The sequence below is a fragment of the Platalea leucorodia genome (genome assembly GCF_965183815.1).
Source record: "Platalea leucorodia genome assembly, chromosome: 3".
NCBI lineage: Eukaryota > Metazoa > Chordata > Aves > Pelecaniformes > Threskiornithidae > Platalea > Platalea leucorodia.
The window spans coordinates 92,092,314-92,111,333 of NC_138825.1; the positions used below are offsets into that span (position 1 = coordinate 92,092,314).

Sequence of the window (19,020 nt, forward strand, 5' to 3'; positions counted from 1 at the left end):
AAATCAATACTCTTACAAACTAATATCTCTGAGGTTACAGAGTAACACTTTGTATTGACAATTTTGTCTGGAATTATTCTGTATGCTACATATTGATTCTGAAGGTTAAAAATATAAGTTCTGAGTAAGCATCAAATTCTCAAGCTCAGTCCCATTACAAATGAATTAAGTGTTCTACTACTTCAGGGCTTTGGAAAGAATAGAAAGCTGTACACTGAACACTCTTGTATCTAGGTACAAGAAATGGGGCAGGCAACATGAAAGCTGTTTGTTTCCTTTCTACTGCAACATAGTCAGAAATTATTTCAGAAACTTACCATTTTCCAAGCAGAATCTCGGACAGATCTTATTCAAAAGAAGTTCCTGACGTAATCGAAGAACTTCAGCTTCCAGTGCTTCAACTTTCGATTTCCATCCAAAATCTTGTTCGGATACAGTTTTGGCAAGGTGCTCAGTGTATTCTTTGCAACTCTTCCCTGGTGGTTTTGAGTGAATAATTGCAAAAGCCAATGCTAGTTTTGATATTTTCAAATACCAAACTTGATTTTCTCTTCTGCCTTTGATTTCTATTACATTAGAAAAACAGAAAACAAAAAAAAGTAACTTTACTATGACTATTAAGCAAATTATGCACAGTATTTTCTTGGCTTTGAAAACTGGTCAACAGTGAGACCAATTAGTTTTAGTGCATTCCTAAATCATCAAGAAAAAGAGTAGAAATAGAAGCATCTGTGCACAATGTGAGAGTAAAACATACATGAGCTGTGCTCCAGCTATAATAATACAATTCAAGCAGTGTTTGAGAATAATTGTGGAAATAGCAACCACTTCAAATAGGCTTATCCTAGCAAAATTTTAAATGCAAATGTTATCTCCACTAAAACAAAGATGAAAACACAGAAAATATTAACCTCAAAAAAACCCCTGACACCACCTGATTCCCCCCCCCCCCAAAAAATCCTAAGCCCACAACTGAAGAATGCATAGAGTGTTATTTATACTTATCTTAAACACAATACATACATACACTTTCTTTAAAGTGTATCAAAAAGTTCCAGTGCTCAAAAGATAAAACTTCTGAGGTTGTTGTTAGTATCTGGTTTTGGACACCTGGTATTGCTGCACTTGCAGTTCTAAGTCTGCATTAAGCCTCAAGCCAGCAGAAAGGTCTATGCAGACAGCTTCAAAGTGATGCAAGTGGCTAGTTAGATAAGTGAAGAAGACTGTTTTATCAGCTCTGTTACAAACAGTGAGGATGGAGCAAAAGGCATTATAAGAGCCAGAAAAAGAAAAGATTTATCTAGATGATTATGTCATGAGCAACAGCACAGGACCTAGGAACAGAAAAGGAAAAAATAAAATTAAAAATAACTAATAATATCCAGTCTATCCAATTAGAAAAGTTTTTCTTGTTATCCAAGAAAGCTGCAGGCTAAGCACTATAATAAGTTGTGTTGAGTATCTCTGAAATAGTCACAGCACAGGTTTGAATAAGGTATTTTATGTCATCCTTTAACCAGATCACCTGCTATCACTAAACTGATTTTATCCTTTGGTTCTCCTCAACTTTGGACAGTAAGTCACAAATCGTCACATATTTATTTATCCATCAGCAGCACTTACAGAAAGAGCTGCCTTTTAAATATTTCTTTCACCTTTCAAATATTTCTGAAATGCACACACAACTCCTGTATATTCCTGGCACACTGTCCATTCGGACACACCAGTCAGTTACACTTTGAAGTGCACAGAGCACAAGGGATAAGACTGCAAAAATTCCTTGGGAGCTATCTAGCTATGTTTTAAGCTACTGTTCTCCACTTGAAACACTACATTCCTGCCCTGTGTCATGGCAAAAACACCTAGTCCAAGCCACCAGTGCACTCTTAAAGCTAATGAAAGAAGAGCTATACTACCTATACCCACTGCTTAAAGCAGTTATGCGTTAAATAAATGGTACTTTTTTTTTGCAAAATTTCTTACTTGTAAAAATCTATTTTACACAACTTTTCCAATCATATCTAAGAGTTCCAGTGAAAAAGCAGTTATACATTAAATAAATGTTATTTTTTGCAAAATTTCTTACTTGTAAAAATCTATTTCACACAACTTTTCCATTCATATCTAAGAGTTCCAGTGAAAAAGCAGAAGTTAATACTCTCAAAGGATCAGCACCTCTGTGGGACAACAAACTGATGTAAGACTCGTTTGCCTTATACATCAAAGGAAATATTTTACAAATACAGAACCATGCAAGTAATTGAACTGCCTTCAAAGCTGTGAATAAAATTAAATACATGGAACCACATTGAAAGAAGAGTAAGTGGTAACAGTATCTCGTCTTCTTAATAGAAGTTTCACCCAGATATCACTCAAACAGTGTCTGTCAAGCTTCATTCTTACAAAGTTCCTTTGCAGAGCAGAGCCACAAATTAAGGCAGGCAGAAAGATGTCTTACAAATGCCTTTCGCTGCTGGTTTATCATTTTGATATCTCCAGAGACTACTTTGCAGAAGCTTTCTGATTCACCTCCTTTTAAAAAAGGACAAATAAAGATTTGCTTTGTGCTTTATAACATGCTTTGTCAGTACTAGCATTTTCCTTTAAATTACATTCAGGGAAGTTTCAGAAGAACCAATATTCCAGTACAGGTTAGGGGATAGTACTTAATTTCACTGTTTCATGAATGTTCAGGTGCCTTTTATCATTAGAGTCACCACCAATACCTTCTTTTCTATCATGCTCTGTTTATTTCTACTCACATGACATACTATTACAAACAAAAGTCAAAAAGTTAGCTGTTTGACCACTGATACTTCACCCCTATGTACTTTACACATCTCAGCCCACAACTCTAAATCAAGTGATTTAAAGTCAAAAAAATCCCCAATAAAAATAATCTAATAAGTAGATCAGTATTACAAGGAACTGGAATGGGAATAGTTGAGACTGAATTTCTACAGCTCAAGGAAATTTAGAAGTGTGAAATGCTACTTCAGTAGTATTTTTTCACCACTTATTACCAAACTAGAGAGTCACTTTTCTACTTTGTTTTAAAGGGGACTACTATATTTTAAGCAGAGCAAAAACCTTAGTGCACATACTAATAATACAACACAGACAAGCAAAAGGTTCTTTCATCCTCAACATGCCAAAATGCTATTTCCTAAAGAAGATGTATCCCTAAAAAAAAAAAAAATAAAAAAAAAAATCACATAAACCATGGTATCTTACCTAATTTTGCTTTAAATCATAATCATCAATCTTAAATAGCATTTCACCTTAACACTTAAGACATACAGTTAAATCATGAAATTTGGATTTTGAGGGAGGCCTTTCTCTCTTTAACATCTTGTACAGACTAACTTCTACAGTAGTAGTGCCTTACACTGAATGAGTTTAATGAGGTACGCTTACTTTGGAGAAAAAGGATCCTTCCTTTTCTGGAATAATTACTTGTAGTGATGCTGTTTAAAAAAAAGCACAGATCACAAAGTTGGTTCTCCTTAGGAACAAGACTTAGTGGATGTGGATGTTGCCTACCTGGACTTTAGTAAGGCCTTAGACACCGTTTCACACAGCATTCTCCTGGAGAAACTGGCTGCTCATGGCTTGGATGGGCATATTCTTCGCTGGGTAAAAAACGGGCTGGATCGCTGGGCCCAAAGAGTTGTGGTGAACAGAGTTAAATCCAGTTGGCGGCTGGTCACAAGTGGTGTTCCCCAGGGCTCAGTGTTGGGGCCAGTTCTCTTTAATACCTTTATCAATGATCTGGAGGAGGGGATTGAGTGCACCCTCAGTAAGTTTGCAGATGACACCACATTGGCTGGGAGTGTTGATCTGCTGGAGGGTAGGAAGGCCCTGCAGAGGGACCTGGACAGGCTGGATTGCTGGGCCGAGGCCAACTGTATGAGGTTCAACAAGGCTCAGTGCCGGGTCCTGTACTTGGGTCACAACAACCCCATGCAACGCTACAGGCTTGGGGAGGAGTGGCTGGAGAGCCGCCTGGTGCAAAAGGACCTGAGCGTATTTGTTGACAGTCAGCTGAACATGAGCCAGCACTGTGACCAGTGGCCAAGAAGGCCAATAGCATCCTGGCTTGTATCAGGAATAGCGTGGCCAGCACAACCAGGAAGGTGATAGTGCCCCTGTACTCGGCACTGGTGAGGCTGCACCTCAAGTACTGTGTTCAGTTTTGGGCCCCTCACTACAAGAAGGACATGGAGGTGCTGGAGCGTGTCCAAAGAAGGGCAACGAAGTTGGTGAAGGGTCTGGAGCACAAGTCTTACGAGGAGCAGCTGAGGGAGCTGGGGTTGTTTAGTTTGGAGAAGAGGAGGCTGAGGGGAGACCTTATTGCTCTCTACAACTACCTGAAAGGAGGTTGTAGTGAGGTGGGGGTCGGTCTCTTCTCCCAAGTAACAAGCGATAGGACAAGAGGAAACGGCCTCAAGTTGTGCCAGGGAAGATTTAGATTAGATATTAGGAAAAACTTCTTCACTGAGAGTAGTCAGGCACTGGAAGAGGCTGCCCAGGGAAGTGGTTGAGTCCCCATCCCTGGAGGTGTTTAAAAGATGGGTAGATGTGGTGCTTAGGGACATGATTTAGTGGTGAACTTGGCAGTGGTAGGTTAACAGTTGGACTTGATAATCTTAAAGGTCTTTTCCAACCCAAACGATTCTATGATTCTAAGGCACAATCAAAGCAGTTTTTGGAGAAGTAATTCTGTTGTAATCTCAAAATCTCTTGTTTAAAACCAGGTAATTAATGACAAATGGTGATATACCTGCATGTATTTCCAGAAACAATGGATTTCATAAGGATTTTGTAGAGAATATACTGCTCTTTCATCTCCCTTCTATTACTGTCACTACCACCATCTCTCTTCTCTTTCCCTTTATGATCGTGAGAAGAGAAGTTTGTGGAATGAAAAGCGGGAGTTGTAAGAGCTGATTGAAGTTTTTCACAGTTCCCTAAAGGGACAACTGCTCTCTCAGAAACCACTGTAAAAAATCTCCTAGAAAATAACACACCGGATGACATTGTTAGAAATATGGGGATGCTGGCCAACGATGCATTAGCAAAAATTGCACAGCAATCTGTTGCTCTCAGGAAGTGCTGTGCCAAAGACCACCAAATGCAAATGCATTCCACTAAAAGCATATTGGCAGCTACAGGGTTTTATCAATAATATTTTTGCTCATATCAGCACAGAAATGACACCAATGGTTAGGTAGAAAACAGGTTTAGAACTAAACCAGAAATTTTCCTTGATTGGGAATAGTACCAGGACAAGAGTAGAAAAAAGTCACCAGTCTAACCCTAGCTGCTAATGCCAAAATAATGTCCAACAGGAACTGGAAGGATCAAGAATTATCCACCAAAACACATCCATGTTATTCAGCGAGAATTACTTACTAACAAAGCTCCATCTGTGTGTTTACTCAGTGTTAAGGGAACCAGTAACCCCTTGTGAGCCCTGCTAGAGGCAGGGTGCAGCACCCTAACAAAAGATAGTGTCCGGTGACAAGTCTCCTATGCAATGCCCTCAATCCACAGTCTGACACTGGAAGTGCACTCAGAGGACAGGATCGGCTAAAATCGCTGTCAAATAGGACTGGGTCTCCAGATTTCCGATACGAGAGACATCCTGTCTCTCTCCAGCCTTCTAAGTCTCGTGCAGGGAGAGGGTACTGAGGACCCACAGCCCCAGCAAGGTCCTAGCCATGGAAGGCTGCTGAGTAATCATTCAGCTGTTGAAACAATTACAAAAGAAGTCATGAACTGTCCTGTACAGCTCTGTGTTAGATAACCAAGGGGAACTAAGAGGTGGTGTAAGATCCTTTGAGGACCTTAGATATAAACAGGGAACAGGATAACAGAAAGAAGCAAGGTAAATCTGATTCATAAACACTACCCTATGCCACCAACCTGCCAGTCCCACCCTTTTGCAACTGCATTTGATGCAACAGCTCATATTACACCATTAACTACAGCAAGATACCTTTCTGGAAAGTCTCACCTTGTTTTTGACACTGTCTGCAACATGTGAAGAGGAAATAATTCCCACTAATTAGAAAAAAAACCCACTATTTTCCAATGATCACCTTTTTAGTTCGTTTTCTTCTCAGTCGGAAACTTCATATATTTAACTCTATTCCAAAGGTCAAAGGTTTCATATTATTGGTTAAAAAAACTAAACAATTCAAATCATTCATTGTAACTAAAAAAACTGAAAACATCCACTAAAGCCATGAAACTTGCATCTAAACTTAAACCATTCATTAAAGTCATTTTAACAAGCTATAAAATGTCCTATTTCCAAAAAACCTGCAACCCCACAAAATAGCTGTTTATGCACCTTGCTAGTTAGCAGTCCCCACTTTCATAGTGATAACATGTTGTGAAAGTCTGGAAGTTGAGGGCAAACACATGACATCTTCAAGAAACAAAGGCAATTCCCTAAGCCCGCTACTGGCACAAAAGCATCCCTTCCTCCTCTAGCACTCTCTTAACTGTCAGAAGATGCTTTTCTGCTTCTTACCTCTTCATTGTTTCTTTTTTCACTGTTAACTACACGCAACTGAGCAGCCCAGTCTCTGAATGCAGAGCAGTTGCCTTCACTGCTGCACCCAACACCAAATTAAGTCTCAGGAGGAAAAAATTACTCCTGGATGCTATTTGGGTTTTTCTACCTCATGCCAGAATTGCACTAGTGTCAACAACAGGCTGACAGGGATAACAATAATTTTCTGTCTTTAACAGAAGTACAGGGATGTTCTCTTCATTATTCTTTGCTTTACTACATGTGAACTAGAGGGATCGGCCTCCCAAAGAGGATTAACCTAGAAAGGGGTACAGTTAAGTCTGCAGTCAGAGGAAAATGGACTGCTCCCTGAGGAAAACCCCTGTGATCTTGGGATGAGACTCCCCCAGCTCCTGGGCCCATGTCCATTGGTCTCTCCCAGCCAGCTCTGGGTTCCTCTACCCAGTGGAACGGCAGCATGTGCCGCACCCAGCCATCAAGGGGTGAGCTACTCGGTTTGCACAGGTGAATCCTCAGCTCTAGAGCTTTTCAGTCTTTTGGGGGTGTTTTGGGGGTGAATAATTGGAGGTGAATAATTTTAGATAATTTACCTTTCTGAGTGCTACATACAGTTTTCTGGCTGACCTTGGAACAAGGGAAGTCACAGAGCGATGGAAGGAAAGGAGATAAGTTCTATTGCAATTTAAAATTATAAGACACCTCAAAATAAAACAAAAACCTAAACCTGTTTGAAATAATTCAACATTCAACAGGACTGCACACCTTAGGCACGATCTCTAAGTTTGCCCGTGAAATTCATGGCTAATAATGGAAGAAACTTCTTCAAAAGTCACAGACAAAACCTTATTGCTTACAACAGGACATTTATTTGTTATTCAGATCACCATCATCTAAGATTGAACATTTTAAAAAATAACAGGGTAAGACACAAAATCGACTCATTTAATTTCCAGGCCATTCAAGGGCTCAGTTTTCTTCACATTTGAAATAGATGGGACATGTAAAAGGATTTGTCAGGACAGAAACAATTGCAATCCACCACTACTACACAGCTAAAAATCTTCAGACAGTCCTAAATAAAAGTATGTAACAAATATCCAAAAAATGGTTTTCCTTCTAAATTTAAGTGTATAATCTGTCTTTAATGGCAGAAACATAATAGGAAAAACTGTTTTGTTGCCATGATTTTTACTTTAACTAGTCAGTCAGTTACACACTGCAGATAAAGGTGAAAAAATTACCCACTTCTTTGTAACCTCATTCTGCATTATACAATAGCAGCCAAGATATTGACCCATTATAATGGAACACAAAATAGGTCACAAAATTATCTGAGTGCTGTAGCGGAACTGGGCTGAGCTGCAGATATATAAGGCCATAACATTAAGCAACAATAAAATAAACTTGATTTAATTGGTATGCCTAACATAATACTGTCTTTCATGTATGTAATAAATAATGATAATGAGACAGCTGCATAATCAAGATGAACTAAAGTATGCCTTGAGTTCCAATTAAGCAGCTTTTATTGTAAAAATGTATATTAAACAAAGGCTACTCCGCAGCGTCATTTTTAAACAACCTATACTCATAATACACAAAGATATGTAATGTTGACATACTGAGGGAAAAACTCAGTTTTACTACCACAAGCCTAAACAATACCTCCAGCATATTCTTTTTTTTCTTTCTTATTTTAAATGGACTCAAGATGCTAAAATGATACTGAAAATAATAAATATTTAAAATAAGTTATGTCAAAAGCACAAGGAAACTTGATTAAAATGTAACACAATTTATTTCTTCAAACAATTAAGTTTTAAATCATTTTAGCATCTAAAATCAAGTCATATATATTCTCCAAAACCAAATAACATGAATGATTTGTAAAAGATTTTAGAGCTTTTTAACATTCCCCAATTATAACCATTTTATAGCACTTAAGAACATAAACAAGCATAATCCCTCAGGATTTCAGTAACACTTTAGAGGTAGCATTTATCTCCACTTAACTACAGAAATCTACAGTTTAGAAGGCTATGGCCAAGCTAGCTGTCTAGGTTTCCTTTATCATCAATGAGCAGAAACAGATTTCTAATGTCAAAAATAAGCCAAGTGATTTGTACGCCTACCTTGTGGTGAAGTAAGTCATGACCCAGAAACACTTGTTTCCCCCCCGGACTACAAAGAGAGTTAAGATGATTAGATCATATGCACATACATGTATTGTGGACAGCTAACTTGAGTGAGATGAGTTGGTGTACTGCAGGCAGCTGAAGCCGAGACCTTCAAAAAGTATTTAGAGTACCTAACTAACAACTGAAATTTTGCAAGGCTAAAATCAGCACCTTTTAAAAGTTTGTAATCCTAGGTCTTTTGAATAGCTCTGAAGAAAAATTAAGCGTTGTAGAAGAAAACCCGAAAAATCATGGGAAAATTTTGTGAGAATAACCTTGAGAACACTGAAACATTGTCCATGCACAAACAAAATAGCATACAGGTGCAAAGTAAAACACATGGGAAGCATCTAGTACGTCCAGAATTAAATGAGCACAAAACAATCAGCTTGGCCCCTCATAAAGTTACTGTGGATCACTCTTCAGTGAGATCACATGTGAGGAAATTATTTCCTCGCATTTGAAAATGTGAAAACTTGCAATTTAAGATACCACAAGTATATTGATACTCCCATAACTGTATGCTTCGATTAACTCTTTCCAAGTTTGGACTGTTCTGGCATTTTGCTTTCTGAACAAATCATTTGATGGGTTTTTTTAACTGTCTTTTTGCTAGCATGCTGTCGCAGTGACACATCTAGAAGAGAAACACCATATTAGATTTAACGTAGTAGAATCCCAAGTCACTCAAGAGCTCTATTCCCATTAGAAAACGCCAAGTAAAAACCCTAATGCCAGTCTGAGATTTCTGATAGTTTTAAATTATGTATATGTTCTCCCTACAAGCTGAAGAGTTCTTCCCTTTGCACTCTTTTTTCTTCTCCAACAGGCTTTTTTTTTTTTTTTTTTGCTGTGTCGCTTACAATGATATCTAATGAATCTGGCACACAGTACTGTTACCACTACCATGTTTTTCTTTACTATTCTCACTACTAAAGACTTGCACGTATTTGCACAAAAGGGAATTTATTCTATAAAGCCTGCTGTTCAGAAATTAAAGTATAACTCAGTGGTGTAAATTTATCTATTCTTCTGTCAGCACAGGTTTCTTCCCCTACCAAAACAAAACTGCAATCACTTAATCAGCTGGGTGTAAATCCATTTGGTTTGGAAATTGAGGACATATTTTTCATTACAGCTTTATGAGCCAGACCATGAAAGTCAGACCCTTAGTCATTTACAAAGTTTCAGATGTGCTAGTAATATTTAATTACATAAAGTATAAATTTACAGTTGGCATTTTGGACTGTGGAAAATAATCCCAGTCATTATATACTGCCAAGTTACAGCAAGAAAGCAGCCATATCTCCTAAGTTTTACCTACTGCAATGACTGCATTAGTTCTTGAATGTAGAATTTCAAAGCAGAGTTCAAAAAAAGGCAATCATGAACAGTCTGGAGGATTATACAGGGATTATTTTGCATCTCTTCTCTTCCCATGTTAAAATATATCAACTAAAATATAACCATACTTTTCCTTTTTAATTTCACATTTTCAGCCTTCACCTGAATAGTTCCATTTCCACAAGTTTTTAAACCTGCAAGATCGGTATCTTTCAGTGAACAAGTTTCCTTCAGGTAAGTTACCAGAAAGCATCTGTTGTATTTTAAAAACCTCGTTCTTGGTTTTCTTACACAAATTTTATACTGGCAGAATGAAAGATGAGATTGTTCAAAAGAAAGCGAATGTTTGTAACGCAAGACAAGGAAAAGAAAGAATAGCAGGAATAGTAGGAATCTGGTACTCTAAAGAGCATACAGTATGCAATGAAGAACAAAGTCGTATATATACTATAGATACTAATATAACTATAACCACAACTAAATACGTAGTGCCTGAATAGTAGTTTATGAAACACTGGAAGTTGTAAAAGACTGTGGAAGTGACTTGTCAAGCATTTGCAGCCAAGTCCATTGTAAAGAAAAGTATTTTTTACACTTTAATTCAGCTCAATGACTAGTTTATTCAAGTTAAGAAAACAAATGGGAAATAAAAGAAAATTCATCATTACTTTCTTCTGTCAGTCACTGACAAAAGCGTAGGAGACTGAGCACTATGATTTCTAAATTCTTAAGGACGAGGCGATCAGAAACAATCATTTCAACTCCCTGACAGCCCCTGACCTCCACCCAAGGACGCGGGGCTTAGGAACACGAAGGATGCCCCCAGGCGCAGCAACAGCCGGGGGAGGCAGCCCACCGACCCCGCGCGACGGCGGCGGGCTGGGGGCACCTCCTCAGGCCGCTGCCTCCCGCCCGGAGCCCTCGCCCAGCTCCCTTACCGCCTCCCCAGCCGCGGGGAGGCCGAGGCCCCCGGGCAGCCCCGACGTCCCCGGGCGCCAACCCACCTGCAGCGCCAGCCCCGCCGCGGGGGCCGCTCCCCGGCTCCATGGCGAGGGGCAGCGCCGGCGGCCGGCAGCCGCCCTCCCTCACAGGCGGCTCCGCGCTGCCCCCTGGCGGGCAGCGGCCTGGGCCGGGGCTGAGGGGCGGCGCCCGGCGGGGCGGGACAGGAGCTCACCGCCCCCGCTGGGCCCTCCGCTAGGCCCAGCCCCGGGGCACCTTGGTGGGAGCCCTGCGGTACAGGCCCGCCTCGTCCCACTCGCGTTTGTCGCGGCCAAACGCGGGTGTTTCCTACGGGTGTTGCCGGAGCCCGCTGGCTCATGCTGTGGGCCTTTCCTCCTGCTCACGGGGCTGGGACGAGTTGAGGGATGAGAGGGAAGGACGAAGGCCACCTTGCTGCAAAGGCAAAGACGGGCATAGTGGGGAAGCTGAAGGAAGGGGGAAGCAGGGGAGCCCCGTAGGAGACAGCTGAAGTCCCCTTGTGCTGCCTCCGGAGAGGGAGCGGAGCGGAGCTGTGGGCAGGCGCTGGGCAAGCGGGGCCCTGCGGAGGGGTGCGGGCCCAGCCCCTGGGCGCCCAGACACACGCTTGGTTTTCACGCTGAGGGTGGAGGTGGCGGAGCTTGCCATCGCCTCAGTCACCTGAAGGGACCCCACACACATTTACACACACACTCGCCATCGCCTCAGTCACCTGAAGGGACCCCACACACATTTACACACACACTCGCCATCGCCTCAGTCACCTGAAGGGACCCCACACACATTTACACACACACTCGCCATCGCCTCAAGTCACCTGAAGGGACCCCACACACATTTACACTGATCTATGTATGGTCTCAAATCTGTGGCGTTTTTACTGCTATAAATTGCATGAAGGTCTCTTGAACTATTTTGTTGATTAATTTAGGTCTCTTTAAGCGTTTCTTCTGTTCTGATATCCCAAGAGCGAATGAGATCACAAAACTTCGGAACAGTATTTCTTTAACAGTATGTTGGAAACAGAAGCTGCCTTTTAGCTGAAACACTGTGATCAAAGCTCACCAGTCAACTTAAGAAGTTATTTTTGTATGTCAAGTTACATTCTTTACACAAACTGCTGAAAAAAGCACTTTACACAAAGTGCTGAAAAGCCTGTGTTAAGACTTCTTGCCCAGAAATGGAGTCTCCAGTTGAGAAGAGTGGGGAGGGAGGATAGGAGGAGAGATAAGAAACTAGTAATGAAGTCAGATGCATTAGGTACAGTTAGGCCTATCATAATACATCAAGTTCTTAAGTAGAGAGGGACTGATCTTTCTAAACACAAGTATTCAAATGTGACAAACAATATATACTTTTAAAATTCTCATCCCCATTTTTTGTTCTTGGATAATCTAAACAGCTTTATTTTTGACACATTAAATTAATTTATTCAAAAAACTAGCTTTATCAATATACATAGTGGTAGACTTCTGAGCTAACGCAGTTAATTTTTTTAATTCGAAAAATAAATTTACCGTCCCAACTACAGAAAACTGTTAACACATTGGAACTTTCATTTTAGACTTCAAATGATAAAAATAAATTAGACTGAATAATTTAGAGAATATTTTCATTCTGACAGCAGTACTTATTTCTCAGTGAAACCCAAGGCAAAAAATAATAAAATATTCTCCAGCCTTTTATTATAGTGATGTATCAGCAGCTACACTTTATCATTTTCTGTGCATCTTTGCTGCATGTAAGTGATGCAGATGCTTTGCAAAGTGGACAGTCATTATGTAGATCAGAATGTCCACATTTTCACATAATCTTTTCAAGTGTGACCGAAATAAAAGATTCAGAGACATCAGTGCTTTTACCTGGAGACCTGGGGTTTATATACAGAGAGCTGAATCTAAAAAGCAGAATTAGGCAGAGGCAATATTATTACTCTTCTAAAAAAGTGTCTCTGCTTTTTGTGAGAGTATCAGTCCTACTCACAATTGTATGCTTACTGGGAGGCACCTAATGATCCTGAGACCTTCTACCATTAAACAGCTGCCTGGAGGGATGTTTTTTCGCTTGATTATTTTGTACTTAAACATCTAAGAGCTGCATAAATTTAGTTTTAGATGCACAGCCCCCCCCCCCCTTTTTATTTATTTGGAGATAGTAGTATTTAAAAGGAATGTGTCTTAAACTTATAAACTTATTGTATGCAACTTTCAGAATACCAACCAAAGTACACCTTTTTACAGTTTTTAGGTTTGCCTTTAAAATAAATTGAAGCATCCCAATATATTCAAGGTGGAAAAATTCCCCCCCCCACCTTTAACAGAGCATCTCTAAGGACTTTTTTATTCATCTGAAAGCAGCAAAATCTGGGCACAATCAACCGCAGAGTCACTGAGATGTGTGATCTTGTTCTATTGAAGAATGCTTTCCAAAAATAACGTATAGGACTTGTATTAACTTTATGGGCTGAATATTCCCAGTGATTACATAATCTAACATTGCTTTTTCATAAATCAACAACGGGGGTGTGTGCACATGCATTCGTGCACGTGTGCAAATTAATGTTATATCCAATAAATAAAAAATAAGATACAATTCCCATTTTGATATGCAAACATGGGATGATTAGCACTGTATGTAATCTCAAGCGAACCAGCAGTAAACTCAAGCTTTGATTTGAAATAAGCAGTTTGTAGATCATGAAGGAAGCTGATTCTACTAGTTGCAGATAAATTCTTTTGATCTCTGTTTCAGAAGATGCCCTTTGATCTCAAGAACAGTCAAAGGATATGTTCGTGGCAAAAGGTCATACAAAATAATTAGCTGCTTTTATTAATAATTAAACATAAAAGCAGTGCAGGTGTTTAATCGCATTAGAGGTCATGAATTCTCAGTACTTAACCAGTCCACACGCTGAATAATTACAGACGAGTCAGTGGTCAACTGAGAACAAACTCCAAAAACACAGGCTTCAATCAGTTGTTAAAAGTAAATGGATTACATTACTGTCAGACATGCAGGCCTTGCTCTTACTGGATGCCTACAGTATCAACAACAATTTGAGCAAACATGAAAGAATACCTTTTCATTTGGAGAACTACAGTCTGTCAGAACTCATCAGACATCTTTATATTTTAATGCATCTCAATTTACCCAAGAGCTGGAAGTGTCTGAAAATATGTATGAAATATGCTGTCTCAACTGTTGTAGTTGGCGATTTTGTTTAGCTGATGTGGGACAAGAGATGTAGCATCTTGAGAAGAGTGTGTGAAAATCATGAGCAGGAACGTCAGTGTCTTCTCGTTTGAGTCTTCACTCTTCTGTGTTACAGTGCTATATTCAATTAAAAATAAAAATTTTGGCATCATGATTCTTCATTACTCAGCATCATGCTCTTTTCAAAATAGATTATATTGTGTTTGTGGTGCCTCTATTTTGTAAGTAATTCTGATGACAGAGATATGGCTCAAGTAGCCCCTTTGATCATAATCTGCAACTCTAAACAAATCATCTGATTTAGGATGTTCAGGGAGTTATGCAATGGCTTCTTTGTTACTGTTCAGAAAGAAAGCATTACCATCAGGAAAAAAAGGTAACACTTCAGCATCTGATGGCAATGAAAACCTCGTTCTACAAAAGCAATATAAAAATTTAGACCTAATATGAGGAGAACAGGGAAACAAACAAAACTTGCTACCATTAAGAGGCAACATACCATCAGTTATGCCAGTATGCTTGGTTATGAATAGATACTTTGCAGTGCTTTATTTAAATGCTGTCAGTTACATAAAGGTAATGACGACAGATTCCATTCTTTTCTATGCAGTATACACTAAAGAAAAAGAAAACCTTTCCCTCAAAGAATTTTACCACCTGGAAATCAATACTAAAAGATTCCCACACCACCAGGTAAGAAAAAGGGTAAAAGCATGTTAGCAGGTAATCAAAATGATGGTCATACTTTAGTGTAGAGATGTTTAAAAATGAATGTGACAATATAGCAGACAATTTTCTGCATTTGCATTTTGTCATTGATCTAAGACTAACAAAACAGTGTTGTGAGAGCTTCTTTTCCATTTACCCTGTATAGGGCAACAGACATCTGGGAAGAAAGAAAAAACAAAGTAAGGACATATAAAAAGAGTACTCATTTAATTTAGTACTTTTTATTGTAATTCTACAAGGTTTTCTTTATGAAGTTTATAAAAAAGCAGAGAGAAGAAGAGGTAATTGCTATCAAATTTGAGCTATCCTAGGATATACAAAATTCAGATTACACTTCCACGCACGGGGCTAGAATCAAAGAGCATCTGAGCAGTCCTCCCTAACTGCCTCATAATATAGAAAATTAAGTGCATTAAATTAGCCTCATTATTCTGATTTAATCCTGAGGCATTTTGATTGGCATTCCTCTGCAAACATTGGGTGTCAGCTGAATCATGGCTTACGACGTCCATTTCTTTCTACTGCCTCAAATGGGTCTGGTGTAAGTTTTGATGAAATGAGTTTCACCTCTGGGAACATATTCACTTAACCACACTTCACACACAAAAAATGCCAGATGCTAACCCACATAAGACACAGTGGTTGTGCTAGTGCTGCTAGCATCTCACTTGTCTAACCAGTAGCTTGAAAAAAGCTTGAAGGATACAGAGTCAATTCCTTTTTCTAGGGGGAATTTGCATCTTGTTTCCCACAGGAGCATTGCACCCAGCAGTCACAGTGGTGTTCTGGAAGAGGCTTGTCTCAATTCCTTTGGCCAAAAATGCTCTGGTTTGGATAGACTTAAATACTCTTTAGGCTACAGGAAGCTTTAATATGGTGAAAGAGCAGTTAACTGGCAGGAAGATGAGGGCTCCAGTTTTGATCCCCACTCCAGGTAATGTGTATTTTTCTGCAGCAAGAACTGGAATTTGCCCTGCTTTCAGGTAAGAAACGAAATTACTGTTATGCGAGGGGTCATGTATGATACCATGTAATATGCCATCTCGGCCAAGGATTCATTCCTTTGATGGAAGAGCTGTAATAGCAATGTTGGTCCTGGTGATAGTCCTACTTGAAGTGGGACATAGGACTGACTAGAAAACCTCCAGAAGTCCCTTCAAACCAAACCAAACCAAACCAAACCAAACCAAGCCAAACCAAACCAAACCAAACCAAACCAAACCAAAAGCAAAACAGAGTGCTCTGCCCCTGCCTTCTCCCCAACCACCTGAAGAAAGCCTATAATCTGGTGAGTTGTGTGAGTGTAGTATTTGTGTGCCACATTGTGGATGAGCCCTCAGGCCACTAAGTTATCAGGCAGAAGCTGGTTAAAGTAGCTACTGTCTGTATTTTGTAAAAATTTTACTATTCCAGACCTAAAATCAGGAGAGGTTTTGGAGGCTGTGACCTGAATGTGGACATACGTGCTCTGATCAACACTGGATGAAATGGCATACGGTCTGGCAGTCTTACACACGTGTAAGAATTTTGACTCCCTCAAGAAGCTCCTCGCTCAGCACCTGCCTTTGTCAGCCTCGTTCTTCCCAGCATCCTTGGTAGTAGTGCTGAGAAGTCTCTCACTAAAAAATATTCACAGTCTTTGCATTGCATAGCAACACGGAAGTTTTTTTCTGGACCTAACAGCATATCTGCGCTATATTGTGGCACTATCCAGGTCATGCCCTGTGCAATATCAGTCTGGCTGCACCACACAGCTGGTGTCAAGCACAAGGAAGCCCTGTGTGTTAGGAAATCCACACCAATTGACCAGGAACCAAAGTGCTCTTCCTCCTTCGGTCCAAAAAGGACAATGTAGACATTTCCTCATTTTGTGGAAACTTATATTGCTTACCCACACTCATTTGCACACAGGCGCACGCATAACTAGTGATTAACAGACCTATTCTTACAGGCTAAGCAGTCCAGTTTAGTATTCAAAATTAGCATAACTTCTCCCCACAGAAGGACTGGACTGTACTGCTCTCATAGGTGAGGAGAGGGAGGGCCATCTGCTCAGCCATGTAAATTGTCACAATTTCATTCACTTAAAAGGCGTTTTGTCTGTTTGCTCTAATTGTAAATGTTTCCCACTGAGTTTAACAAGCTTAAACCATTAATTAATTTGTTTTTCCTGGTGTGAAAGGTAGGCTTCAGGTTAAATTCTTAAAAATATAGGTTCTTGGAGCCCAGAATTCCTTGTATCTAGCAACTATGGAGAGGAGATTGGAGAAAGCAAAAACACTTCTCAGAAAAACTTAAATATTTTAGACTAGTAAAATGAATTTCTAATGCAATATGTAGTGTAAATAGAATAGGTCATATGTAGAGGTATACACACATAAATATATACATATTTAGACAGATAGATAGACAGACAGACACATAGCTAGATATGAATGACAAAGTGAAACAGGTTTTGGTAAAGAGGTAGAGAAAGTAGTTTTTTGTTAGCTGATTAGTATGTTTCAGCTATAGCAACTAGCTTCCAAAGATAAAACACTTTGTCTCCTCCACGTGCAACTTTCCTTCCCTCAGAAAAATTCCATCACATGTCCTAGTTCAGTGGTTACTGAGCTTTACAGCTGAAGGATTGAACATAATTTTAACAGATCAAGGGAGCTGCAATCAACACTGTACCTGCTTTGAAACTGTTATCCTGTGCTTCCTGGGGCTCCCAGAGCCCTTCAGGGAAGGGCAGTGGACCTGACATAAATCCTTTCTTCCAGCAGCTGGGCTGTTGCTGCAGAGAAGACCATCTGCTTATAGCATGAGAGGGTTACATTACCATGGTTCCCATGCCTGAAATAAAATGGTGGTGATATACGAATGTGAGCATCAGTAGATACAAATGAAGACGCCATTTAAAACTTGCATGGCATGACTGAAGTGGCACAATTTCAAATTCAAATAAAATCCATACAAGTTATGTCCTTGTCCTGGTTTCAGCTGGGATAGAGTTAATTTTCGTCTTGGTAGCCGGTATGGGGGCTGTGTTTTGGGTTTAGGATGAGAACAATGTCGAGGATACACTGACGTTTTGTTCTTGCTAAGTAGTTGCTAAGTGGCGCTCACAGTGGTAAAGGACTTTTCAACTGCCCATGCTCTGCCGGGTGCACAAGAAGCTGGGAGGGGGCACAGCCAGGACAGCTGGCCCAGACTGGCCAAGGGGCTATTCCATACCATGTGACGTCATGCTCAGTATATATATAAGCTGGGGGAAGAAGAAGGATGGAGGGGGACATTGGGCATGATGGCGTTTGTCTTCCCAAGTAACCATTACGCGTGATGGAGCCCTGCTGTCCTGGGGATGGCTGAACACCTGCCTGCCCATGGGAAGTAGTGAATGAATTCCTTGTTCTGTTTTGTTTGCGTGCACGGTTTTTGCTTTGCCTATTTAACTGTTCTAATTTATTTTACTTCAATTATTAAACTGTTCTTATCTCAACCCACGAGTTTTCTCCCTTTTACCCTTCTGATTCTCTCCCCCATCCCACTGGGGGGGAGTGAGCGAGCGGCTGCGTGGTGCTGAGTTGCTGGCTGGGGTTAAACCACGACAGTCCTTTTTGGCGCCCAACGTGGGGCCCGAAGGGTTCGAGATAACAACAGATTTAATTGGAATGCGCTAGATCGAATTTATAGCTGTTATTGCTGTTTAGCTGTTAATCGGCAGGCTTCTGTGCTTGCCATGGGGCTTGCTTGCCTTACTGTATGTTAGAGTCATCTTACTGTGTTGTGCCTGGGAACATTTTGATAACAGCAATGGCCACGTACCCGGGCTGGCAGATGGCCAGGGCATCGCTGTTTTTCTGTGCTGCTGTACTGGACAGGCTGGAACTCCAGTGTCAACTCGAGTCGAAGGGACTGTGACCTGTGGACGAGTTCCTGCGGGAGCACGACACCCCAAAGCGTCTGTGGACGTGGATAATCCCATGTCAGAGCAGCCCATGGAAGTTAAGAGTGGAGCAGAGTTCCACCTGCAGCCCATGGAGGACCCCATGC

At 40.4% G+C, this 19,020-nt stretch overlaps 1 protein-coding gene across 1 annotated transcript in view; it reads right to left on the reverse strand.

The window, feature by feature from the left end:
* Positions 1 to 17,731, reverse strand: part of MEI4 (meiotic double-stranded break formation protein 4) — a gene marked incomplete at both ends in the record, with an annotated part of 94,082 nt that extends 76,351 nt beyond the window's left edge. The window contains 2 exons of the mRNA XM_082305485.1: positions 318 to 566; positions 17,659 to 17,731. Of these exons, the coding sequence (XP_082161611.1) occupies positions 318 to 566; positions 17,659 to 17,731 (322 nt within the window). The remainder of the gene's footprint in view (positions 1 to 317; positions 567 to 17,658) is intronic.
* Positions 17,732 to 19,020: the final 1,289 nt, after the last annotated feature.